This window comes from Urocitellus parryii, chromosome 2, assembly GCF_045843805.1.
Source record: "Urocitellus parryii isolate mUroPar1 chromosome 2, mUroPar1.hap1, whole genome shotgun sequence".
Taxonomy (NCBI): domain Eukaryota; kingdom Metazoa; phylum Chordata; class Mammalia; order Rodentia; family Sciuridae; genus Urocitellus; species Urocitellus parryii.
The window spans coordinates 174,972,790-174,999,635 of record NC_135532.1 but is presented as its reverse complement, the minus strand read 5'-3'; the positions used below and the strand labels follow the sequence as shown (position 1 = coordinate 174,999,635).

At 38.6% G+C, this 26,846-nt stretch overlaps 2 protein-coding genes across 8 annotated transcripts in view; one reads left to right on the top strand and one right to left on the bottom strand.

Moving 5' to 3' along the window:
• Apod (apolipoprotein D) overlaps window positions 1-26,846 on the bottom strand; it is a 356,333-nt gene that overhangs the window by 319,721 nt on the left and 9,766 nt on the right. The window lies entirely within an intron of this gene.
• The window catches only part of Dlg1 (discs large MAGUK scaffold protein 1), a 263,303-nt gene continuing 260,656 nt past the window's right edge, over window positions 24,200-26,846 (top strand). For 6 of the 7 annotated variants that reach the window (XM_026379203.2, XM_026379202.2, XM_026379201.2 and 3 more), the window contains exons 1-3: window positions 24,660-25,051; window positions 25,513-25,562; window positions 26,179-26,310. In XM_026379203.2, the coding sequence (XP_026234988.1) occupies window positions 25,544-25,562; window positions 26,179-26,310 (151 nt within the window). In that variant the 5' untranslated portion in view covers window positions 24,660-25,051; window positions 25,513-25,543. Of the gene's footprint in view, window positions 24,296-24,659; window positions 25,052-25,512; window positions 25,563-26,178; window positions 26,311-26,846 lie in introns of those variants that run through there. The other variant, XM_026379198.2, reaches the window with a different exon arrangement.

Sequence of the window (26,846 nt, the reverse complement as noted above, 5' to 3'; positions counted from 1 at the left end):
AGGCACTGACAGATGCAAATAATTTTACAAAGAATAGAAAGTCAGATATGTGAGATAGTATTTCACAATGTACAACGAGTTTTAATCTGTGTTGCCTCAAAGAAGATAAAACACACATGGTCCTTGCACTCAAAAAGTTTATAATCTAAAAAAATTTATTCTTTAGTAGGGGACAATATTAGTAAGATTTTGTTGCTATAACAAAATGCCCAAGGCAAGCTACTTCTGAAGAAAATAGGGATTTTAGTGCACAATTTTGGAGTTTCAAAGTCCAAGATTGGATGGCCCCTGCTTAACAGCAGAGGGCATCATCTCATGGTGGGGAGGCAGCTGGGGGCAGGTGGCAGGGAATCATCACATTGGCAAATAGGAAGTCAGGAGAAAAGGGAAGGCCAGGTTTGCTCCTTTTATAACAATCTTCTTATGGAGTCTATCAAGAGGTCATAGAAGAAGTGTCTTACTCCCTTCCAAAGACAATGCCCCCCCCAATGACCCAAGAACTCCATCTCTTAATGGTTCCACCACCTCCTAATAGCATCACCCTGAGTACCAAGCTTCCAATCCAAGGACCTTTGGGAGAAAAAGCACATTCAAACCATAACAGGAAAGTAACACATGTAGATAAATTATTATGTTAAAGTAAAACACAATACATGTCACACAGAAAAGGGCAGGTCCCTGACCACCTATCAGAGAGTCCCCATGCCAGTGATTCCACAGTTCAGAGAGTCAAAAATGGAGGAAGGTCATATCCAGCTTTGGTTCAGGCTGAGTCTGAGCCTGATATGTGAACATGGAGGATAGCCTTTCTGTACTTTTAGCACATTTGAAACATATAAAGGTCTTCTCTCTTGATTTTTGGTTCAGCATCTTCTTCAGGATGATGTGAACAATCATGATTTGCCTTTGCAGCATCTCTACTTTGAAATACAGGAACATTTGGGGCACCTAAGAGATAATCATGGCAAATAATTCCTGTGAACTTAAACCTATTGACCACAGGTCTATAAAGCACCACAATTTAGGGGGAATTTTTTTCAGTTTGTAAAGGGTTAATTTACAGATATCAATGGCTTAGATGATCACCTAGTCCTAAAATTTACAATTATTTAATACAGTCTCACAAAGATTCATCATGCTGCCAAAGGAATGAGACCTCCACAGGCTAAAAGGGAGTTAGTTATTCAGTAAACACTTTTTGTTTAAATTCTTTAATCTGTCAAATGTTAAATAGTATAGAAAGATTTCTTTCCTTGGTAATGAATATCAGTCAGTTTTTCCTTTGGTGATTCAGTGTCTTGTAATGTCTCAAATGTCTGATTCTGGACACCAGTTGCCATAGAACAGGACTGTAGATTAGAAAGACGTAGGTGATTGAGATGAATGTGTACTGACATCAGAAAGTCCCTTGAAAACCAGTTACTCACTAAATCCCCTCTGGGGTATGTGTGTGTGGTGGAGGGAGGGTATTCTTTCTTCAAAAAAGAATTTAAAGAATAAGGATTCATTAAGGAGGCTGATTGATCAGTCTGGTATTTCTCATTTCTGATTTTGCACATAATGTACAACATTCATTGAATTTTCATGATTCTCATGCCCTGATTGTCTGTGTCCAAGAAGCTAAAGTCCTGCCTTAGAAAGTCTTCCACATTCATACAGCAAGAAAAATTAGGGAACTTGCCAAGTTCTTGACACAGCCTTTCTTTCTCAACGGATTGAAACAAACAAAAAGCATGCCTCTTAAGAACACACAAAAAATCTGAAGTCTTTGTTTCCTCAGATACAAATATCAACTAGTCATATTTATTTCTAGATAATCATTTCAAATTTTTAAATCAGCAAAATCAACTATTACCATGGGTAGTCAAAAGCCACACAGAATGAAATCTGTTTCAATGGGTCAGAACATTTTCGTGAATCTCTGGGATGTGGCAGAAAGGAAGACGAGAAGCAAACTTAAGTCTACTGACAAATATAGAAAATGTGTTGCGCATTGCATGAGTGTGTCCATGTTTTTCTGTTTCCATCTGGATCCTTTTCAGTGTGATTACTTATTTTTAGGTTGGCATTTTACGAGGAAGATGAAATGGCTTCAGGAAATGATGTGAAAGGTTAAGAAGATGGATGAGGAGAGGAAGTCAACAGCAGTCATGGGGGGAAATGTAGCCTTAGTTTCGTGTTCAACATATTTCTTATAGAAAACTTGATATCCATATTTCTGCTAAATCTATATCCTTGAGCCCTATATACTCAAGGGCCTAAAGCCATAGTGTAAAGGATTATAAGAGAAAGTGTGATATTTGAAGACACAGAACATAAGGAAAGCAGTACAACAAAATCATGAAGTCGGAACAGGGCCCCCAGACAGATTTAAAGCCTCAGCGTCAAGTGGGAGAAGGAGGTGTGAACAAGAGCAAGGGGCAATTTGACTGTGTTATGGGGAACCCAGACAACCTACCCCAAATTGCACAATCTCCAAAGTAGGATAGAAGAAAGAAGCCCTTAGAATTTACATAAATATTTACTATTTGCCTGACATTTTGAGTAGTCCAAGATAGTTTTAGAAAACACCATAGTCTCTTAACTCCTTTACATAATAAATAACCAATTAAGGAGTCAGTTCTTCCTGTGCCTTTTAGTCAAACCTGCAGGGTCCCAGGCACAGACAAGGGCCACAGCTGCCTCCCTATTTCGATGTCCCATTTGTCTTTGAGCCATGCCCATTCTGCTCCCTTCTGACTTTTTTTAAATTTTGGTACTGGCGATTGAACCCATGGGTGCTTCACCACTAAGCCACCTCCCCAACCCTTTTCCTGTTTTATTTTGAAACAGAGTCTCACTGAGTTGCTTAGGACCTCACTGAATTGCTGAAGCTGGCTTTGAACTCCCTGTCCTTGTGTCTCAGCCTCCTGAGCTGCTGGGGTTACAGGCCTGCGTCATCACACTTGGCAGGCTCCCTTCTCCCTCTTGATTCCAGGTTTCTCTTGGGTTCCACACCTGACTTCTGGACTGGGTTTGGTGTATGCTCAGGTGTAACTGAATCGATGCTCTAACTCAGAACTTCACCTCATATTCACCCTTTAACATTTCCCCACTACAATCAGCTTCACGGGCTCTCTCAAGACCCCTCACACAGATGCAGCCTCAGCCAGGCACCCTTGCCCCTGGTAAAATGAAAGTCCAGCAACAGTCGATTTTCATTTTCTAAGGATGCAGAGGCTATGTAGGGGCACTTTTCCTACCTTCCCGGCACCATCCCCCATACCTGGAATTGGTCCTGTACACTGATATGTCACTAACCAACCACAACCTTCCTGTACTGACATGAAAGAGAAAACATTGTCTAAGGCTTGTCAGTTCCTTCCCCTTTTTGTACCTCTCTTCCCCTCTTTCCCTATATTTGTTCCTTCCAAAAACCTTTACTGGTCTCTTCCTATGAGTGAAGCCCTATGCTAGCAGCTAGAATTATAAAGATACCATCCCCACCCTCTTTAAATGCACATTCTAGCGGTTTCTGCCTTGAACAAATAAGACCAATCAAGTACCACATGTTCATAGACTTGTTCAGCATTTTTGGATTTCTGCCTTTGTTTAATATGGAGAAGAATATGAGTTCATTTGTTCTTCATCTCCTACCAGCAACTTAATTAAAGAAATTTAGCTTCAAGGGAAAAAAAATTGTCTTAAAGAACTATAAAATAACCAGCCCAACCTGAGGTCTCCAACAGAGTTTTTCATCCACATTATATTTGTTTATTAATTTTAAAATTTCTAAAAATTTAAAATGTTTATAGACTCACAGGAAGTTGTGAACCTAATTAATGAGTTCCTTATGTCCAACATCCCCAAAGTGGATGACTGCAGTACAATATCCAGGAAACTGATATTGGTACAATTCTGTTAAATAGACTACAGACCGTATTCAGTTTTCAGCAGTATTTACATGGACTAATTTGGGGGGGGGGTGTATAGTTCTATGCAATTTGACCCCATGTATAGATTATATAACCACCACAATAATCAGGATACTGAACTATTTCATTACCACAAAGGAACTCCTTTGTGCTACCTCTTTATAGTCATACCTACCTAACATGTCCCTGTCCCCTGATGACCACTAATCTGCTCTCCATCTCCATACTTTTGTCATTTGAGGATATTATATAAATGGAATCAAAGACAATGCAATCTTTTGAGATCATCTTTTATCACTACCTACAATACCCTTAGGATCCTTCCAAGTTGCATGCATCAATAGCTCACTCCTATGTACTACTGAGTAATACAATATTGTAGGAATGGACCAGTCTCTGTAGACATTCACCCACTGAAGAACATTTGTGTTATTTCTAGTTTCTTGCTAATATGAATAAAGCTGTTATGAATACTTACATAAAGTTTTTGTGTGAATATAAGTTTTCATTTCTCTGAGATAAATGTCAAAGAGTAAAATGGCTTAGTAAGTAAATGCTTAGTTTTACAAGAAACAGACTATTTGCTAGCTTTTCAAAAACAGCTTTGTTGTTTGAATAAAAGAAATTGAATAAAAGAAACTGCTGGTATTAAAAGTGTACAGTATTATAAGTTTAAACCAAAGAATATACACTAAAACCATCACCAAAATAACAATTAACAAATACTTTACCCCTTCCAAATGTTTCCTTGTGGCCTTTTGTAATCCCTTGCCTGCACCCCTCAACCCATCCTAAGGCAACCACTGATCTTGTTTCTATCATTATAGATTTGTCTAGAGTTTCTAGAATATGATATAAATGAGATCATGCTCTTGAGGGGGCAGGGTCTGGCTTCTTATGCTCAGCATAGTTATTTTGATATTCATCCATGTTGTCATGTATCAATAATTAATTCCTTTTATTGCTGAGAAATATTCCATTATATCGATAAACAGGTTAAATACCCCTTATCCAAAATGTTTTGGACCAGAAGCATTTCATATTTCAAAATTGTTTGGATTCTAAAATATTTGCATATATGTAATGAGATATCTTGGGGAGGGGACTCAAATATAAACATGAAGTTCATTTATGTCTCCTGTATACCTTATACACATAGCCTGAAGGAAATTTTACAATATTTTTAAGGTACTTGGTTCTGGCTGTGACCCATCACATGAGCCAGGGGTAGAGTTTCCTACTTGTGGCATAATGTCAGCATTCAAGTTTTGGATTTGGGAACTTTTCAAATTTTGAACTTTTGAATTAGGGACGTTCAACCTATACCACAATTTGTTTATCCATTCTTCTGTTGATGAACACTTTGGGTTGGGTCGAGTCAGCTTAGAGGAGAAGCTTATTTGGGTTCATGGTTTAGTCCATGGTGGGCAGGCTCCATTGCTCTGGGCCTAGGGTAAGGCGGAACATCATGGCAAGAGGTGATGGCAGAGGAAAGCAGCTCAGCTCATTGCAGCTGGGAAGCAGAAAAAGAGCAAGGTGTCAGGGATAAAATATAAACCCCAAAAACACATCCCAGTTACCTACTTTCTCCAGCCACAGCCTACCTGCCTATAGTTACCACTCAGTATAGTAATCCTTTCAAATTACTAATCCATCAAATAGAGCCATCCACTGATGAGGTTATTGTTCTCATAATCTAATCATTTCACCTATGAACATTCCTACATTGCCTAACATGAGTTTTTTGGGGGGACACCTCATATCCAAAACATAACATGGGTTGTTTACAATTTGGAGCTATTACAACTAAAGCTGCTATGAACATGTCTAGTGGATATCCTCATGAATGGGCTGACTGCCTGGAGCCTGAGGCAAAGAGGAAAACTGAGAACAAGTACTGAGGAAGTACTGGCTTCTACCAAAAAAGTTCCAGAAGGAGAAGATTCTGCAGAACAGAAGCAACAGGAATAACACCTTTGTTTGTATGGCACTTTTACCTTCAGACTCTTTCATGACTTGCACTACATCCTTTCCTGGAAATTGGGACAGGAGTTACTATTTCCAATTTATAGATGAGAAAACTGATGCTCAGACAAAAATAAGTGACTTGCCCAGAGTCATAGAAGTTTAGAAGTCTAAGGACTTCTTACTGATCTATGACCTCTTCCATTCCGGCTTTTAGAAAAAAAAGCAGATTTTCCACCTCAAAAAAATGTTGATATGCATACAAACCTGATTGTCTTTCAAGAGTTAGCTGCCTGGATTCTTTTGTTAAATTGTTTAAGGAAGACGAAAGGCTATGTGATACCACTACCAACTTGTCAGTTTCTCCCAGAGTAAGAAAGATCTTGTGCTGAAAATTAGGAAGATTCAACAGTGTTTTTCTTATGAACAGATTGGTGTTTACAAGCAGCAGTCTGAGTCTGCTGGTGGAACATAATGACCCTAGGATTTTTTTTTTTTTAATCTTCAGAGCCAAATGGAACTTTGTGAAGTTGAAAAATACATCTGAAAAAAAATACATCTGAAATGAAATGTTCATGGTTACATGTGATTAGTAGTAGATTAGACATTGCAAAAAAAAAAAAAGTTAATGGATTTAAACATATAGCATTATAAACTTTCCAGACAGGAAAAAAAAAAAAACCCACAAGGTTTACTGATCTGTCAGATAATATCAAGATGTTTAACATGTGTAAGTGTCCCTGAGGGAAGGCAGAAAAAGTACCGAGGAAACAATAATGGCCAAATATATTTCAAATTTGCTGAAAAACTATAAACCCACAGATCTGAGAGCTCAATAAACCACAAGACAGAATAAATAACAAAGAAATCTGTACCAGGCTATATCCTAATAAAATTGCTAAAACCCAGGAGAAAAAAGAAAATCTTAAAAAGACAGGGGACTGAAGACATAGTACATACAAAGAAACAAAGATTTTATGTCAATTTCTCTTCAGAAACAATGCAAGACAAAAGTGCAATTTAAAATGCAATTTAAAGAATGACATCTTTAAACTGCTGAAAGTTAACAAAAAATGGCCATCCTGGAATTCTGTATCCTGTGAAATATCCCCTAAATATGAAGTTTGAAATAGAGACATTTTCAGATAAACAAAAGCAGAGAGAAGTAATTATCAGCAGAGAAGTACATTGAAAGAATTTTCTTCAGGCTGAAGGAAAATGAACCAGACAGAAACTCAGGTTTATATAAGGAATGAAGAGTTCTGGAAATGATAAGTTTATGGGCAAATAGGAAAGATTTTTAAATTTTTTTTATAATTTACTTAAATTAAAATTGACTCTTTAAAGCAAAAGATGTCTGGATATTCCCCAGTCATTTTGAAATTAAACAACATAACTTTGAAATAACTTGTTGATAACAGAAGAAATAACTGGGAAATTTTAAAAAGTATTTTGAATTGAATAATATGAGTTTACAGTCTATTAAAGAAGTCTTGTAATAAGCTTCTTTAATCATCTGGGCAATGGGAAAAGGCTATTTTCCCCTTTGTTCTCCACCAGCACCTTCCATGTACCCTCCTCCCCAGGATAAAATAGAGGAACAGTGTTGTCCAAGTCCTCAGCACCTGGTAGCAAAAATTAGTATATGTCACCATGTACCAGTTGTTGACATTATCTCATTCAATCTTCACAACCATCCTCTGAGATGGCAGCTCTTGTTATGCCAATGAAAGTACAGAAAGAGTAACTTGTTCAGATCACATAAGTACTGTGTAGCCCAGGCTCAAATCCAAGTAGGCTAACCCCAGAATTCACCAAGTTCAATACCATCTTGTACCAGCACCCTGAAGAATATCACAATCCTAGGAGAAAGGAGGAACACCACTTTCATTTTACATACATGCCTTATGTAGGCCACAAATGGCTTCTTATTAAATCACAGCTTTCAGTTACTTTCTCCAAACCTTGACCATATCTTGCTGGCTTGAAAAAAAAAAAAAGAGTTTTAGAAAATCTGTACTGTGCTTACTCATTATGAAAAGATGTCAGGACTGGTGAATGAATCATCTGTAATTTGAAAAGCAAGGAATTTGAAAGCAGAAAACCCTGATTATCAGCTCTATGACCTCAGGCTAGTAGCCACTTCTCTCAGCCTCAATTTCTTCTGTGTAGACTGAGGAAAACAGTAACTAATTATAAGGACTATCTAAGAAAACATTAGCTGCAGTGGCTTATAAAGTGAAAAGTAATACACAATGTTGAGAGAACTTTTTATGTTTACTGGGGAGGACCATTTTTAAATGGACTTTAGGGCTGGGGTTGTAGCTCAGTGGCAAAGTGCTTGCCCAGCACATATGAGGCACTTGATTCTATCTGTTGCACCACATAAAAATAAATAAATGAAAGAAAATATTGTGGCCATCTACAACTAAAAAATTTTTTTTTAATTTAAGTAGCAAGATCTGGTCATTAATTTTGCTTATTGGGAATGATGACATTCATAACATCTTTCACTTCTGAATAAGAATTTAGATACAACATTTATATTCCTGGAGTGAAGTTTAGAGAGACCAGAGATGCTTAAGTTGCAGACTAAGTTGTAAACACACATGATCCAATGCCCTGTTGCCTGCAGGACATTAGCAACAGACATTGATATTCTATAAAAAATAGCTTTTAGAAGCTTGTGCATGCACTGCAACACTATGCATCAAAAAATGCACACCCTTTCACCTAGCAATTCCACTTCCACAATTTCATCTTATGGATGAATATTCATTCATCTAGCACTGTTTTTAATAATGGAAACTTGGAAGCAACCAATTCAGTAACTATGGCCATTTGAAGAATTGTTCTATGGCTATTAAAAACAGTTTTGTAAAATATTAATTTTTTATTAATCTGAAGAAAAGAAGTATAAAAAAAGAACAAAGTTTGAAAAGGAGACTACCAAAAAGAGTTACTGTATGATCCAGTGAAGTACTTATACTTCCACAGTTATAGATATATAGATATAGATATTTCAATATATACATTGAAAGCCATTGTGAAGAGATAATTTATACATCCATGTTCACAGCAGCATTACCTATAATATCCAAAAGGTAGAAGCAACCCAAAGCATTCCTCAACAGATGAATGGATAAACAAAATGTGTTTATATAAGTATAATGTAACATCATTCAACCTTAAAATGAAAGGGAATTCTGACAGATGCTAAAACATGGATGAACCTTGAGAAAATCATGCTAAATGAAATAAGCCAGTCACAAAAACATAAATAATGTATGATTGCCTTTACAGGAGGGACCTAAAGTAGTAAATTCCTAGAGACAGAAAATAGAAGAGTGTTTGCCCAGGGCTGGAGGAGAGGTAGATGGGGTGTTGTTTAATTGGTATAGAGTTTCAGGTTTACAAGATGAAGAGTTCCAGAGATTGTTTTCACAACAATGTGAATGTATTTAACATGACAGAACTTACACTTAAAAATGATTAAGATAGTATATTTTATGTGTATTTTACCACAGTTAAAATTGTTTAAAAATATTTTAGAGCAGGAATATTTTAAAGGGAGAGAGTGTTTCAAGCCCTCCTCCAAAAATATCATTTTCAAAGTATACAAAGTTCAGGAGAGCATGGTGAATTCTGGGAAATGCATGGTGGTTGTATATCGCTAGCTAGTCCAGACAATACAGGACCTACACACCATGTTTAAGAATTTGAACTTTATCTAGAAAAGCAGTATTGAGTTGATTTTCTCACTGAGTTAAGGGCAGAATATTGACAGAATCACTCAGATTGACAGATTTCCAGCTTAGCAGATGTATGTTTATGTAGACATATGATATGTATTTAATAATCATCTTAAATGAGGAAACATCTACGTGAATCATCAATATCATAATATAAACTGAATTGTAACAAACATGACCAAGGAATTAATATTATTCATATAGGCCTTTAATATTCTATCAGTTTCTTGTGCTAAACCGCTTTGAATCTGAAAAATAAATGTAACTTCCATAAGAAAGAAAATGAGTCTACAAAATAACATGTATGATGCTATTTTTGTAAGAAAAATGTATATGCATGGAAAATACTAGAAATATCTACAACAAATGTTAGTTGGCAGTTATCTTTAGGTTGTGTCATTTTGGTTAATTTTTGTTCCCTTAGTGCTTTTCTGTTTTTTAATGTTTCTTCATGAGCACACAAACTAGAGGAAAATGTTATTAAAGAAAAAAGTGATGACTGGATTCATGCCATCAATGGCAAATTAAAACAACAACAACAACTTGGATAGTTGCATCTATCTTTTCTTTTCAGTCCAAAAACTAATAATCCCCATACAGGTTTACCTGGCTCTGCAGAAGGAGCAGGGGAATAAGAGCAAATGCTAACCCAGGAAGTCCCCTAGTCCTTACTACCACCTCCTCCCTATCCTTCTCTCTGCCCGTCTATCCTTTTCAGTCTTTTGCTCAATTAGGCTGTCTTTCTAAATCCACTTGCTTGACGGATCACTCCCAAAATAGTCTGATGTCAAGATATTTAAGTACTCTGGGAACAAAGTATGCTGGGAACTCCAAGGTTTCTAGTGAATGGGATGGTCTTAGAGACCTAAATTCAGCTTAGAATTCACTGGTTTATGAAATGAGATCATTTTGGAAATACTCAGGGGCAAGGAATGAAAAGGGAGGGAAATAAGATTGACAGAGAACTGTTGAAGACATGAAAACTAAAGGGGGAAGAAGGAAGGAAGGGAAAGGTTAAATTCCAGCCCTCTGCATAGTATGGAATGCTTCATCAGGGACTTCTTGAAGATGCTAAATACAGCTTCTAACTATGAAGGTCATGATGCTTTCCCTCATAACTGCAGAAACTCAAACTCTTTATCTCAGAAAACAGAGAAATTGTTGAACTAAATTCTTGGAATGGGCCTGGATCTACAGAGGATGCATTATAATTAAAAAAAAAATTATTTTGAATTTAGATTGTCACAATACCCTTATTTATTTTATTTGTTTATCTGTTTGTTTGTTTAATGTGGTGCTGAGGATCCAACCCAGCGCCTCACACGTCCTGGGCAAGCATTCCACCACTGAGCTACAACCCCAACCCTGCATTATAATTTTACTGAAGAAGTGGGTGGCGGGGGTGGGGGGTGGGGGGGGTGGGGCGGCAGAGACGAGAAATTTAGAATCCTAAAATCTGTAATATTAGCATGCACTTTTGCTCTGAATAGCTTGCCTCTGAATTTCCCAGTCCTCATCGCTGCCTTTCTTCCTTTGACTAATTTATCAAGGTTCAGCCTAGGGTTTGCTCTCTTATCCAATATCACATTTATTTACTTAATCTGTTCCTATTGACTCATTTAGTTATAAGCTCCTAGAGGGCAAGAGCTAGGTCATACCCAGTTGTATTGATATGTGAATAGACAGTATTAAATGTCGTTGAACTACATTGAACTGATTAAAAAATTAAGCCTTTCTTGTTCCTAACATGTTCATATTTCCTACTTGAAAATGGGCAACCCGAGTTTAAAGCATTAACTAACCTCTAGAGCCTCTGGGATTCAGGTTCCTTCTGGAACCACTGAGGGCACTGCATTCCTATACAGGCTCCTTGGACAGGAGGGATTTCCTTGGTGTAGAGGGACTAATGCAGTTCCCCTGCTGCCAGCATTAGCTCTCACTTAGCTCAAGTGTTTGGTATTTCTATAATGCAAACCACTGTGGGAACACTTTTCTAGAAAGTGATTTTACATTAAACAAGGCTGCAGTCAGGAGTTTTAAGGCAGTCTCTTCCTTGAGAATAATGTATTCTGGGATAAGTGCTTTCTCTCCATAGGAGTCTCCCTTGCTCAGTTCTGCATACCTTCTCTCCATGACCAAACATATAAGGCATGTAGTGAGATTTGGGGCTCAGAGCTCAGACCCAAAACACACTACAATTTTCCTGACCATACAAACTTGTTAATTTTTAGGGGACTCTAACAACTCCCAGCAACCTAGTTGTGTTCCTTAAGTGTTCCCCGCCTGAAAAAAGATACATGAATAAGCTGGCCTCAGAGCCTGGCCAGACTTTGCCCTCGCCCTGATCTGAACTTCCTGGTACTTTGGATCAGAACAGCACCAGTCACACCCAAATTCCCAATATAAGATCACAATGGAAAGAAGGGACTCAAAAACAGTGGTCCAAAGAGATCTTCCTTGTGTTTGAGTTTTCACTCCTTCCTAATTTGTTCACAATTAATTTGCAAAGCTTTGTGAACAGACCACTTCATGAACAGAGATCATGAAGACTGGAGACCAATTACAGGAATTGTGTACTCTTGCATGATTTCCTTGGAAGATTCTTCAAAGTAAGGCGCTAGCTACATTCTTTACTAGCTCAGTATGGAGTCACCAATCCAAAGAACAAGAATGATTCACCAAAATAATTTTTGCCTTTCTTATTCTGGTGTTTCATCTGACTGGTTTATGCTTCAGAGTAGAGCTATTATGATGATATTATACTGGCATTATCCTTCCGATGAGCAATGGTGCAATGCTCTCCTGAAGGCAATACACCGAATTATGCAGGGTTTAAAAACTACCATGACTTTAGGGGATACTCACTAATTTTCTATTGGAAATATGGTGGTCATATTCAAAAAGAATGAGTGTAATTCTTTTGGTATTTTTCCAAACTTTTAATTCTTTTAACAAATCATAGCTCCCAAATGGAATAAGCATAGTTCATTAGCAGTGCTAATGAAAATGTCATCTTCAGTAAAACTTAACCAGAATATCAGTCCCTGGAGCAAAGTGTTTTCAGATTCTTTCTTTGCCAACTTTATTTATGAAAAACTTTGTGGTATGGATTAGTAAATTGAAAATAATTAGAAAGTGGGATACAGAAAATCATCCTCAGACAAGTAATTCTATAGGTTTTTGTTTGTTTTATTTTTCAGTGGCTCTAAAATAGTGCACAGATCTTCAGGGGTCCTGAAATGTTGTTTTGTCTAAAAAGACTGGCATGAAAAACATTGTTATTAATATTTCTTTTTCTGGCATCACATTCATTGCTGAAGCCTTTTCTTCACCAATGTATAACCAAATAATTTTTGACAAGTTAAACTAAATAGTTTGCCTGCTATACTACATAAACACAGACTTGAGGTTTGAACTTGAACTCCCAAGTCTTCAGCCATGGGGTTTCCTTCTAAACACTTCTTCAGGAAGAGTGGCCACTGCAGCAGCAATAGCAGCATATGACAGCCACATCTGGGTCTTGGCAAATTCCTCACGTATGCATTTAGGATCAGAATTCTGCGTATGGATTCAAGGGAGCATGATAGGCAATGTGCATCATCAAACTGCTCTTTATATATATTTAAAAATAATCTTTATTTTTAATCAAATTATTGCATACAAATAGTTTTAAAAGTCAGAGAGTACTTTAAACCTTACAGTAATTTAAAAAGTTATTTCTTGCACTCGTCTTCCTCATTCTTCACTTACAATTATATTTATTTTTGTTGTTTAATCTTATTAATCATTATATCATTTTCCTTGCTAAGACTACAAAAATACTGTACTTTTGAGACTGTGTTCAATAATTGTACTATCTTTCTTACACAATTTATTTTTCCAAAGTTAATAGAGCCCCCTCCTACACCCCTGAAAATCTCTCTCTCTCTCTCTCTCTCTCTCTCTCTCTCTCTCTTTCAAAGTTTAAAAGGCACTTTTATTTTAAACAGGGAAAAATAAGATGGAAGTTTAAGTAGTAAAGTAAGTGCAGTTTTATGAATTAGAGCAGCTTACTTTTGCAATGTTTTGTGAAAGTGTTATAAAATCATAAACCTTTAAAGGGGAATAAGATCTTGGAGTATGATTAGTTTGCCCTACTTCTTCATTTTGCAAATGAGGAAAGTGAAGTAGATGAAGATGAAGTGATTCTCCCAGGTCATCCACACAGGAAGTGGGTGGCAAAACTAGACCTGGAATTCATTTCTTCTAGCTCCCAGCCTGATACTCCCCCACCATACCTTACCACCTTCTTTCATTCATTCTTTTTTTTTTAAGTGTTGATGGACCTTTATTTTATTCATTTATTTATATGTGGTGCTGAGAATGGAACTCAGTGTCTCACACATATGAGGCAAGCGCTCTGCCACTGAGCCACGATCCCAGCCCACCACCTTCTTTCTTGTTAATTGTGTCCTTGCTGGCATTTGTCCCGAAAGCCTCTTCTTGATATAATTTTCCATATGATCAAGTTTACTTGGTTTATGCTTCTCTGTTGGCTCCATGAATTTTGGAATCCTTCAATCATCTAATCTAAACTGCTTTGATTTCTCTCAAAGTTCCCTTCCAAACAAATATAACTGTATAGCTGAAATTGTCTCAATCTAGCATCCTGGGAATTCTTTCCAGCTATTCCATGTTGAATGCTCTGTTTCTTGTATATGTTCTCTTTCTTGGTTTCTGCCCTTGTTTTGCTAAAGCATATTCATTTAGAAGCTTCCTTAAAAGGTAGGCATGGGAGGTTTTTTTTCTTTTGACACTGATTTTTTTCTTTTAGTTTTAACCAGATTGATCTGGTTCGATGTATAACCTTGAGGAAAATCATTTCTCCTTAGAATTTTAAATACATCATTTCAGGTTTCTAATTTCAATGCTTTAGAGTTCTGATTCTTTGTATATAAACTTTGAGCCAAGTGCAGTGGTGCATGCCTGTAATTCCAGTGGCTTTGGAGGCTGAGGCAAGAGGATTGCAAGTTCGAGGCCACAACTCAGTGAGACCCTGTCCCAAATTTTAAAAATAAATAAATAAAAAGGGCTGGGGATATGGCTCAATGATAAAATGCCTCTGGGTTCAATACCCAGTACCAGATAAAATATCACATTGATATTTTGGTGTGGGTGTTTTTACTTTTTTGCTCAGCAGAACTTTTTGATTTGTAGACCCCTTTCAGGTCTGATAAATTTCTTGTATTGTTTACTTGTTACTCTTTTCCTGATATTTTTCCTGGTCTCTCATCTGGAATACCTATAGTTTGATATCCCTTGAAGACCAAACCTTTCATTTTCCTCTTATTCTATCTTTCTCCCTTTCTACCCCAACTTCTTTTCAAGAATTTTTTTTCTTTCTTTTGCTTATAGTCTTCTTGCTTTATGAATGGAATATCTTCTCAGAGGATATTAATTATGATTTTCTGAATTTTTTGTATATATTTTGCATTGATCTGAATTCCATTTTCCTCTGTTACTTAGTTTCTTTCTTTCCTTTCTTCCTCTCATTGTCCATTTATGGTCTCTGTCTTCAGTGATGGAAGGATTGCCCAAATGTCTGATGATCCTTGGTTGACTCTTCTGGTTGACAGATGAACTAATTAGAAACTCCATCGATATGGGAGGAGCTTGTTTACTGGTCAACATTCTTGAAGGGCAATAAGGTGACTAGCCTGACATTTAAAAATTTGTTCTAATTAGTTATACTTGACAGTAGAATGCATTTTGACACATTATACATAAATGGAGTATAACTTCTCATTCTTCTGGTTGTACTTGGGGTAGAGTTACATCAGTCATGTAATCACATATGTGTATAGAGTAATAAGGTATGATTTGTTCAACTATCCTTCCTACCCCTGTACCCCCTCCCCTCTCTTCACTCCCCTCTGTCTAATCCCATGTACCTCTATTCTTCCCAGTGAGTTGCACCCCACCACACACCATTGTAAATTGCACGTCAGAGAAAACATTCAGCCTTTGGTTCTTCGGGATTGGCTTATTTCTCTTAGCATGACAGTCTCTAGCTCCATCCATTTACCAGCAAATACCATATTTCATTCTTTTTAAGGCTTGAGTAACCTTTCATTGTGTATATATACACAATGGAATACACACACACACACACACACACACATATGTGTGTGTGTGTGTGTGTGTGTGTGTGTGTGTGAGTTGAAGGGCACCTAGGTTGGTTCCATAGTTTTAGCCTGGCATTTTTTTTAAAGCAACTTTATCCAGATATAGTTCACCCTCCTTACAATTCACTCATTTAAAGTGGATAATCTAATGGCTTCAGTATGCTTAATATTCTGATTTTCATTAATTAAAAAAAAGCCCTTCATCCCCTTAGTATGAGCCCCCCCACCAACCCCTCAACCCTAGGACCTTTCAATAGCTTCACAAGCTGCCAACCACACCTTTAACACATGGGCCTTAGGGGGACATTCCAGGTCCAAACTATAACATTCATCTTCAGTGGAATCTAGAGCTTTAATTTCATGAGCCCTTCAAGACAATTTACCTGAAAAACAAAACAAAACAACTTTTTTTCAGTACTGAGGATTCAACCCAGGGCCTCATATATGCTAGGCAAGCACTCTACCACTGAGCTCTATCCACAGCTCCTGACTATTTGTGTATGTTTGTTCATTTAAACATTTAATTAAGAAATATTTCAAATATCCACAAAAATACACAAGAGTAAACAGAACAACTTTGTATTCATCAGGCATAAGGAACATGTTAACATTTATGTTACACCCGTTTCTACAGTCCTTGACTTACCATAGTTTGACTATGATTTTTTTGACTTTATGTCAGTGTGAAAGTAACACTCATACTTCAAAGCTTGAATTTTGATCTTTTTGCAAGCCTTATTAAATAGACACTGGTAATCTTCCTGGAGGGAGTTATATGCCCTATGTTGCTCTCTTGTGACATAATTGCTTCTAGCCAGCCAGCCCTTCATGGGCTAAGCAATGATGTTCTATAGTGTATTGAGTTGCAGTGTTTTTTGGAGATAGGTATTCAATAAATTACTGAGACAGTCAACACTTTATTATAAAATAGGCTTTGTTTTAGATGATTCTACCCAACCATAGGCTGATATTAAGTGTTTATATGTAAGGTAGGTTAGGCTAAACTATGATGTTTAGTAGCTTCAAAGTATTGAAAGCAGTTTGGGGATGTTTTTAACTTTCAATGGGCTTATCAGGACATAAGCCCTCATAAATTGAGCAAAGTGTGTGTGTGTGTGTGTGTGTGTGTGTGTGTTCTCCCTGTATTGTTTGTTTGTTTGTACCTACATTTTCCCATCTCCCAACTCCCAACCTAGGAACTTGGATTGGACTAATTCTCCATTTACTTCTTTTCTTGTGAGTTTATTAAATACTCTTATTTTCACTGAGGATGAAGAAACAAGTTTTTTTTTCTTGTTTTAATATTTTAAGTGTGATTTTTTTTCTGAGAGAAAAAAGAATTAAAGATTTATTCTGCTCCCTGGAACCCAAGGGAAATTATTATGTCAACATTTTTTCTTAAATATATGCTCATCCTATGTTCTTAAACTATTTTTTTTCACCTTCATAAGTAATTGGCAATGCTCCCTGCACTTTTAAATTATTTATTTGTAGTAGTTATGATATTATCCCCCACTCCCTCTGGGCTTGGCTTTATGTATTCATGTGTTAATTTGCAGTTTTCCAACTTGGGAAATTTTTCAAAGTGTATTTGAAAATGTCTCTATAGCCTCATTTATTTATCAAAAGTAAAGGATATTTTAATCTCAATTATTAATACCAGTTGATAAAATTATCTTGAGGGGAAATTTATCTAAAGGAAATTTAAATAGAAAGTAAGATATAAGGGATTTTTTATCTATTACTGTTCTTCCTGTGAGTGTAAAATGAAAGGTAATATTTTGAGTCATACAACATAAAGAACAGGAAAATTACAGCTCTAGTGAGTGTCCCATCCCTCAGATGAAAGAGGATCACAGAATTCCTTCTTTAGGAAAGCTGTCCCAGTTGTCCATCATAAAGGAGACTGGTTACTCAATTGGTTACTCAATCCATGTCCAATTATGAAAAATTTTTTAGCTTCTTTTACTTACCAGAATTCTGTTAGGTCACATCTTAGAGATGGAATACAAGTGACTTCCTAATATTTTAATAGTGTTTCTTCAAATTCTAATTAAGTTTGTGTTATCTGCCTGTAAAACCATAATCTGATTGAGAAGCCCTACCCCAAGCCTTCTTAAATAGACACTGGTAATCTTCCTGGAGGGAGTAGGGTGAGGAGACTGTCACGAAAGGAGATTTTCAGTATAATCCTGAGGACTTCAATATGAAATTCTGTGGTTCCATCAATTCCATGAATTCTTCAAAAGCAGAAAGGCAAATTTGGTTAAATTTAGAAATGTATCTTTAGGAAAGATTACTAATTCCTCCCTTATTCCTACTCCCTTTTCTAAGAGGAAGATTGATTACTCCTAAAATGTTGGTAGCTTTCTGCTATCAGGGCGAAAAGTCCTTTGATAATTGTGTGATGATGCTGTCTGGGAGCTTCTCTGTAGTTTACTTTACATGTCTGTGATGGTCTCTAAAGGGCCCTTTCAGGTTGGACACCCCATACAGCTATACAACTTCTCGTGTATACTCTAGGTAAAGGAAAGAGAGAAGGAAGCTACAGCTTCACTAGGAAAAAAGTACCTCCCAAAAAGAAAGAAAGAAAACGAATACAACTCATTTTGTCATAACATATAACCAAAGTATGGATATTTATTTCTTTGAGGTGAGAGACAATATTCTTATTTCCATCAAAATTATCTCCACTGTTAAAGACATTCAAATAATTCAAATAACATATAACAGACTAGCCCATTACTTGGGATTTATTTTATCGAAATCTCTTTCAGTCTTTTTCTCTCATAGTCTATGTCTTTCTATCTCTGTCTCTGCCTGTCTCTGACTCTTGTACACATATACCCACCCCACACACTTAGACAATTTTTGTTTTTAATTTAGAAAGGGCCAAATAGAGAAAAGGAATCACAAATGAATGGGGGGGGGGGAGCAATGAACTCAACTTAGTCCTAGATCTATTACCAGCTAGCTGTGATGTCCTAAACTAAATTATTTATTCCCTTCTTCCTTGATGTCCTCCTCTACAAAGTGGAAAATCATAACCATTAAGTTTATTTTTTAGGTTGTTATGAGGTTAAATTGAGTTAAATCTGTCTTTGAACACCATATGAAGGACTATACGACTATCAGGGTAGACAAGTTTCAGTGGGAGGCAGTTATTATTACCACATTGTGTTAGCTTTTCCATCACTTGATAAAATACCTGAGATAAACAATTTTTAAGGGAAAAGTTATTTTGGTTCAGATTTTCAGCGTTTCAGTCTATGGTTGCTGGAACTTATCATGTTGGGCCTGTGCTGAGGCAGAATATCATGGCAGGGAGTATGTGGTAGAGCAGAGTGGCTCACCTTTTGGTAGCTGGGAAGCACAGAGACAGAAAGGGGCTGGGATCCCAGCATACCCTTCAAGGGCATGCCCGCAATGACCTAACTTTCTTCAACTTTAGGACCTCACCTCCTAAAGTTTCTATCACTTCCCAATAGTACTATCAGCTGGAGATCAAGCCTTCTGCACATGAACTTTCAGGGAATATTCAAGATCCAATTATAACACATAGCCACTTAGGAACCCATTATGTCATAATAAAGAAATTTGTGTGTGTGTGGGTCCATCATTATAAAGCATGAGTTCAGACCCTGACTGGCTATCATAGAGAAGGACAAACACCCACATTTTAAAGGGAATTAATTTCAAGGTGAATCTTTTATTCTGATAAGAATTATACATGAGAAAAAAAAAAGCCATTCATGGTACCACCTAACCTGGGTCAAATGGATTCTTGATGTAAATAAAATGGTACCAGTAAAAGTTAATTTGGAGCTAGAAAATTTTATTATTCAGCAGGGTCTAAAGTTTCAAGGGCTGAGAACTGTGGTCCCAGAGGTCATATAGTTCACTCTTTTGATCTGGGTATCTACCACTCATTGACAGGGAATCCCTGTCGGGTTCTTTCAGCTTCTTCCTGAAGGGCAACTCTACCATGAGGCTTCTCTTTGGAATTTTGGAAAGTCTGACAAATCATATTAAGGAAAAACTTTCTATGTCCCTATAGCTTTCTTCCACTGGTTGTAGTTCTGTCTCCTGAAGAAATAGATTAAGCTCATTTAAAGATTGAAATCAAGCTCCCAGGAGCCCTCTTTTTTCCCAATGAAATAGGCCCAATTCAATTCTTTCCTCCTGGTATAAGGTTTCATAAACTTCATTGCTCTGGCTACTCCACTTTTTCCCTTGTTGTTGTTGATCTGTTTGTCTAGGTCTCTTTTATAGCTTGCTGCTAGGAAATGCTCCTTGGGTTCACATGATGGTGTGACCACTATGCTCACTTCCATCATCCTTGATACTGTTCCACTTCTTTCAGTCTAAACTGGCCTAAGCCTTCTTTAAGCTAACTGCTTCTTTAAGCATTTCTAGTGATTGCCTTGGCACAAGCAGCACACTCTGCTAAACTGAGAGCTAAAGATGCAGTAGAGTCAGAGGGCTTGGGCATCTTTACAGAGGATAGGCTAAGGGAGGACAAAGACAGAGATATGGAGCTAGAAAGGTAACGTATAGAAGGACAGTTTGGAAGAGAAGGTTTGGAACTCTCACAATATTCTTTGAGATCATACCTCTGACATTTCAATAAAAGAATGGGAGATTTGAATCTTTCCCTATGGTCTTCAACTCCTAATCTTTTAAGATATTCAAAGGAGAATGAGGATGTAGCTGAGTAGTAGAGTGCTTTCTTTGCAAGCATAAAACCCTGGGTTCAATTCCCAGAACAGGAAAAAAAATCAAAGGGAAAGTTAATTTGAGCTGGAAAATTGTGTAAACCTCTTTAGCCATCAGTATGTTATAGGCTGTGGTAGTAACCTCTTTTATTCAAGTGTGTGTGTTTATTTTTAATGTAATCAGACCTATATTGGGCCCTACTGAGAAAATAAAAGTTGTTTGGAAAAATACAGATATTATTGCTTGTATGTTGTGATGATGTGGTAGCCAGCCTCCAAGATGGCCCCATGATTCTTGCTTTCTGGTATTTATATCCTTGAGGCTTGATCCAAGTAACCAAGAAAATATTGTAGAAATGATTGATTATGTAATGATCTGAATGCTTGTGCTCCTTCAAACTTAATAGATTGAAAGCTTAACCTTAATGAAGCTAAGAGGCTGGGCCTATGAGAGGTGATTAGATCATGAAGGTGGAACCCTCATGACTGGGATCCTTTATAAAGGATAAGGACCGGAGGGAGACTGCTTGCTTCTTCTGCCATGTGAAGATGCAGTAAAAAGATGTCATTTATGGGGCTGGAGTTGTGGCTCAGAGGTAGAGCGCTCGCCTAGCATGCATGAAGCACTGGGTTCGATCCTTGGCAACACATAAAAATAAAATAAAGATATTAAAAAAAGAAGGTGTCATTTATGAGGAATAGGGCTCCCACATATCAAATATGCTGATGCCTTGAACTTTTAATGTCCAGAACTATGAGTGACAAACCTCTTGTTTATTAAATAATTATAGTAGCCAGTGTTACTTCTGGGACTAGGTCATGAAAGATATTGTGGCTTCTGCCTTGTCCTCTTGGATTATTTGTTTTGGGGGAAGTCAGTAACCATGTCATGAAGACACTCAAGCAGCCCTAAATTCTTCAAGGGAAGAAACTGAGGCCTTCTGCGAATAGTCAGCATTGATTTACTAGCCATCTGAATGAGACATTCCAGTTAAGTTGTCAGATTGAGATAGAAATTTGGGGATACAGAAAAAGAGAGATACATTGAGTCTTAAAGAGAAGCACCCAACCTGTGTCCTTGGCTGATGTCCTTTAATGTACAAGCACAAGGAAAACTGGCTTGAAATGGCATAACTTCACATGACTCCACTTCTAGACCAGCTCCAAGCTACTGTACCTGTGTAAATATTAACACTCTAGAGTAAGGGATTGCTTCTTGTTCCAGAGATGGTCTGCATTCTTCCTTGAATGTTGATTCTTTGCTTTACTTCTAAAACTTCTTACTCTTGAGATAGTCCATATTCTCTCTTGAATATTTCTCTGCTTTCCCAAATAAATCTGCTTGTGTTTCTAATATGTCCTTAAATTCATCTAAGATATTTGTCAAGAACTTGTCCTGAGTTGAGGTTCTCTCTCCAGGAACAACTCAGACATCCTCCATTGACAAGATGACTGTAGCCCTGGTGGCTAACTTGATTGCAACTTCATAAGATCCTGAACTGGAACCATTCAGCTAAACTGGTTCTGAATTCCTAGACTAGACAAACTGTGAGATGACATTTACTGCTGTTTAAGTTATTAAGCTACCATGTTTCAAGTTTCTAAGCTTTGAGGAATTTATTATGCAGCAATAAATAATATAGATGACTAGAAAGGAAAAACAAATAGTAAAGATCTTTCATATTGGGCTTGTGCCTGTCCTAGTTCTTAAGGTTAGAACAAGTATTGAGTCCGCTCCTGCTTTGGGACATTACTGACAACCAAATGTGGCTGTCAAGAGGATGATGAGAGAGAAAGACAAAATCTCTTGTTTTCCACTCTTCCTCTTTGTTTTTAGAGTTTATTTTGGCTCATGGTTTCAGAGGTTCATTCCATGGTCAGACAATTTCATTGCTCTGTTGTAGATGTAGAACATCATTGCAGAAGGGCATGGAGGAGTGCCAGTTCACTCATGGTGGCCAGGAAGCAGAGGGGGTCAGGGAGGAAGGGACCACAGGGAGGATGAACCTTTCTGTGGCAGACCCCAGTGAGCCACTTCCTCCCTACACACCTGTCCTACCTATATGTATCCCCAGTTAGTTCATTCAAACTAGGATGGACTGGTTAACATAATCTAATCATTTCACAAGAATGAATATTCCACAGAAGCTTTTGGGGACACCTGACATCCAAATCAGAATAAATGGAGAGGGTAACCTTCTCTTTCTCCTTCTGAATCTGAAGAAATTCTGTTCTTACAATGGTTCTAATAGGGAACTATTCACAGTTCAATGAAGTAAAAAATATCATGTATGCTATCAACCATTCTTTTTAAAAAGTATATTTAGTTATAGATGGACACAATACCTTCATTTTATTTATTTATTTTTTGTGTGGTGCTGAGATAGGACCCAGTGCCTTGCATGTGCTAGGCAAGCCCTCTATCACTGAGCCCCCAAACCACAGTCTCAACCATTTTCAATACTAAATAACCCCCTCTCCTCTCCTTTGAGTCTCCTTACATTTCCTCTGTGCAATATTGCTTTAATTCCAGCATGCTTGATCCAGCAAAGCATAGAGATCTGCTGCCAATATACCCACAAACCACTTGTAAAGTTGTTCAAAAATATCAGAAAGAGCCCTAGCCTGGAGACCTGAGTAGGAGTTAGGCTAGGAGACAGGTATTCTGTCACTGAGTAGCCTATATGGCCTTGGGCAAGTTGTTTTCCTTTTCTAGATCTGTTTCTTTACCTCAAACTGAGAATTAGATGAGGTCTAAAGTTGTGGGGATCTCACAAGTCAAGATTCCAAGGTGCAGTCCAAAAACGAAATCCGGTAGTCAACATACCTTGGAGTAGCTGTTATAGTTACAGGGTAAGTTTCTTTGGTTTTTCCCTTTATTAGCCAATGGACATAGTCTCAGTGAAAGGTGTCAGGTTTATTGGAAAATCTTCCGGTTTTCAAAGACGTGTTCTCCGGCGGGTTTCCAGTCACTAACTCTCGGTGACCTTGGGGAAAATTTTCCTGGCTCACAGTAGGGAGTTCCTTGTTACCCAGAAGCAGCTTGAAGACCTGAGGAGTGACTTGGAGAGCTTTCCAGGATCCCCCTTCTACAACCCGGGTGGCTCAGACTCGGAGCAGAGTCCCTAGTTATCCTGCTCTTAGGTGCACAAGAAACTTGTGCTGTGCGGGCTGAGGGCCACTTAGCTTCGGAGCAGGTGGCCACAGGTGAGTTCTTAAAGGGGTCGCCTGAATTTGGGTGATATCTGAGAGGGTGATCGGTTGGAAACGCAGGCTGGGGAAGGAACGAAACTTCTCTCGCCGCCCTTAAACGCACTCACACTTTGAATTAACCACTTAGATTTTAAAATTCTCTACTGAAACCTTCAATTATTCTTAACACGTTAACGAGTCTCCCTGGTTTACGTTCCCCTTCTTGATGAAACCTCTCAGGTCTTTCACTGAGAGATGAAAGGTAACTTTAAAACAATCAGTACAAAGTGAAGGCAACTCAGAGATGCCCCACCTCCCCGCAACTCTTCTTCCAAGTCCCACCCTCCACCGCCCCCTAACGTGGGCGGTGCCATCAGCCCTGGGAGTCCGCTTTCTCCAGTTGGGTATGCTCCCCCGGGGCGCCAGGCGCTTGTGCTGCTCACACGTGTTCAGTAGGGTTACGGGGTGTCTCGGATTGTGTATCTTGGATCTAGTGTAAGCGACGTCACTTCTGTTTTCACACACCTTAGCTCTCCCGGGCCTAGCGCGTTACTAGCTCAGAACCGCAAGACACACCAGTGGGCTATAGCGAGGTAAAGACGGGCTGTCCCAAAACCACCCCCGACCACCTGTAGAGTTTGTGTCAACTCCTTTGTCCTCGGAGCCACTTTGGTGGTTGCCTCTTTAAAGGAGGCGCTTCCCTCGGGATGCTCTACGGGTCTCCCTTCCCGTTCCCCAGCCCCCTCCCGGTCCTCCTCCCCTTCCCAACCCAAAGGTAGCAGCGCTGTGAGCCCGGGGCTCGGCGCGAGCCGCCTCCTCACTTCCCATTGGCTGAGAGCGCCGGGAAAGCAGTCACGTGGGAGCGCGGCAGTCTTGCTCCGGGGCCGCCATCTTGGCGGAAAGTTTGGGGGGAGAGCGGCTGGGGGCGCGGAAGGAGGCGAGGTTCCGGGGGTGGGGCGGATAGGAGGCGAGAGGGCGAGTGGGTTAGTGGGCCTGCGGGCCGCGGGCAGCAAGGAAGCTGCAATAGCGGTCGAGAAGGAGGAAGAGGCAGCGGGGGTGCGGCCGCCCAGGGGAGCTCCTCCCCCGTCCCCTCACCCCCTCAGCTGAGTCCTCCAGCCCGGGGCGGGGCGGGGGTACGTGGAGCGGGGTAGGGCGGAGGAGCTGCTCCGAGTCGGGCCCCGGCGCACCCCAGCTCCCGGTGCACGCCGCTCACAGGAACTTTGTGGCGGCGCCGCAGGTGTGGGGGCCCGCGGAGGTGTGCATGTGCTGTGCGAGGGCGTCGCGGAGAGCGGCCGCTGCCCTGCCCGGCCCCCTCTGGAGTAGCCCGGAGGAGGCGAGCAAGGAGAAAGGCAAGCGAGAGGAGGGGGCCCAAGCAGGGCGGGGTGGCCAGTCCATCGGATCCCTCTCAGCGCACTCTTCGGCCTCAGCTGGCTTAGGGGCGAAGGGTTGGAGTGCCTTTTAAGCCACTCGCCCGCAGTAGCAGGTGGGGAGTGTGGGGTGAGAGGTGACCCCCCCCCCTTTTGGCTTTTAGTGCCTTTTGAAGGGGTGAAGCTTTCGAGGAGAATTTGAAAGCGGACTTTTGTCTGCTCTTAATTTGCAGGGGAACCCACCCCTAGAAAGAAGCTTTCTTACATTGGCTGACACTGCTGGGTTTGAGGCTCCTCCTTTCACTTGGGAAAACTTTTGGAAGGTGGGCTTTTGAAATATGGCCGGGGATTTTTCCTTTCGAGACTAATGGGGAAATGTTAGTTTAACTGCAATGACATTCTTTTCTTTAGTTCTTTTTCCTTTCTGTTTTGTGTTTTTAAAGGTGTGTGCCCTCTTCCTGATTCTGGAGAAAAATGCCGGTCCGGAAACAAGGTGAGAATTTATTTTGGAACACTTGTGGATGTCACTTGCTTTACTGTGCATCTGTTTTGTGTTTGCAGTTTTAAAAATGTTTGTGTAACTTGCCTCACATTTCAAAAGGTGGAGACACCTAAATGTTTGTTAAACTTAACTTTCTTGACATCTCTCTAGTGGTTAGAGAAACAATTTTACCCCCTTTTCGGAAATGCCTTTATAAATTCAGAATTTGAGTTTTAGTCTTTCACTTTTGTGAGCAACAGTGAGATACTAAGAACTGATATTTTGAAACTCTTAAAATTTGGATTATAATGACAAATTGTAGATAATCTGCATTTGCCTATCAGGTAATCTGAAACTAGGTTGTTAACACTTTGATCAGATGGTCTTTTACTATTGTAAATTATTAGTATGTTTTTATTACAGACTGCTCACTTTCCTGTTTTTTTCTACTGTGATAATGTTTACATTTTTTCTTGATCATACTAGGGAATATATATACATAAACATAGTAATAGCAATTGACCTGGAGGATTTGGGGAATTGTTTAGATGTCTTGCAGGATCATTTAGCAAGTAATATTTTCTTGTAAATACATATAATTTTAATAAAACTCCATTTTTCTTTTCAGATACCCAGAGAGCATTGCACCTTTTGGAAGAGTATCGTTCAAAACTGAGCCAAACTGAAGATAGACAGCTCAGAAGTTCCATAGAACGGGTTATTAACATATTTCAGAGCAACCTCTTTCAGGCTTTAATAGGTGGGAATTAAAATTTTATTTGTGGCCATTATGTGTCAGCTAGGCTTAATTCTTCTCTGAATTCAGTTGTTTTAAACTTTAGGGAAAGATGTACTTGGTTCTACATGAGACATTCAGAAACTTGAACATCTTCAATGACTTGTGTTTTTCTTAGTTTGGACAGTATTCGTTCTAAAAATATTCAATAACCAAAAAACATTTCCTATGATTTTATTTTCTTTTTAGCAGTTTTTGATAACAGTGTTATGTCTAGAATTAACTATTAAAAGTTTGGGAAATTGCGTAAATATTTCAGGACCCAAAAGGTAATGACTGAATTACTCTTAGCTTATTTCTGTATTTGACTTGTATTTCTCTCAAGTCCTTGAAGATGTTTGATACATTCAACCATGTTTAAGAATATTCATTCTCTTAACACAGACCTCTATTACTGGCATTTGTGGAGTCAGGATTTTAGACCTGGAAAATGATCTTAGAGATGGTCCTGTCTAATTATCTTATTTTACAGACAGGAAAATTGAAACTCAAATTCTTAA